The 244-nt window shown below is 64.3% G+C and overlaps 1 protein-coding gene across 1 annotated transcript in view; it reads right to left on the bottom strand.

The window, feature by feature from the left end:
• Positions 1-224: 224 nt before the first annotated feature.
• The window catches only part of ETH_00042980 (uncharacterized protein), a gene marked incomplete at both ends in the record, with an annotated part of 1,417 nt that continues 1,397 nt past the window's right edge, over positions 225-244 (bottom strand). Inside the window, one exon of the mRNA XM_013374429.1 lies at positions 225-235. Within this exon, the coding sequence (XP_013229883.1) occupies positions 225-235 (11 nt within the window). The remainder of the gene's footprint in view (positions 236-244) is intronic.

The following is a 244-nucleotide window of genomic DNA, read 5'->3' as shown; positions in this document are numbered from 1 at the left end:
GCTTGTGCGGGGTGGGGTGCGGCAGCGGCGGGGAATCCATCTGCAGCAGCAGCAGCTGCTGCTGCTGCTGCTGCTGCTGGCTGTTGGGGCAGAGGGGGGCCAAGAACAGCAGCAGCTGCGACAAGACAAGACGGAGGCCCAAAGAGCTGCTGCTTGCTGCTGCTGCTGCTGCTGCTGCTTCTCCCAGCAAACTGTAGAGGCTCGCGACGCAGTGCTGCAGCAGCTCAGCGGATTTCTGCAGCAG

This window comes from Eimeria tenella, genomic scaffold (genome assembly GCF_000499545.2).
Source record: "Eimeria tenella Houghton genomic scaffold, Eth_scaff2024, whole genome shotgun sequence".
Lineage (NCBI taxonomy): Eukaryota > Apicomplexa > Conoidasida > Eucoccidiorida > Eimeriidae > Eimeria > Eimeria tenella.
Note: the sequence above shows the minus strand (reverse complement) of the source record. Positions and strands in the feature narration are given on the sequence as shown.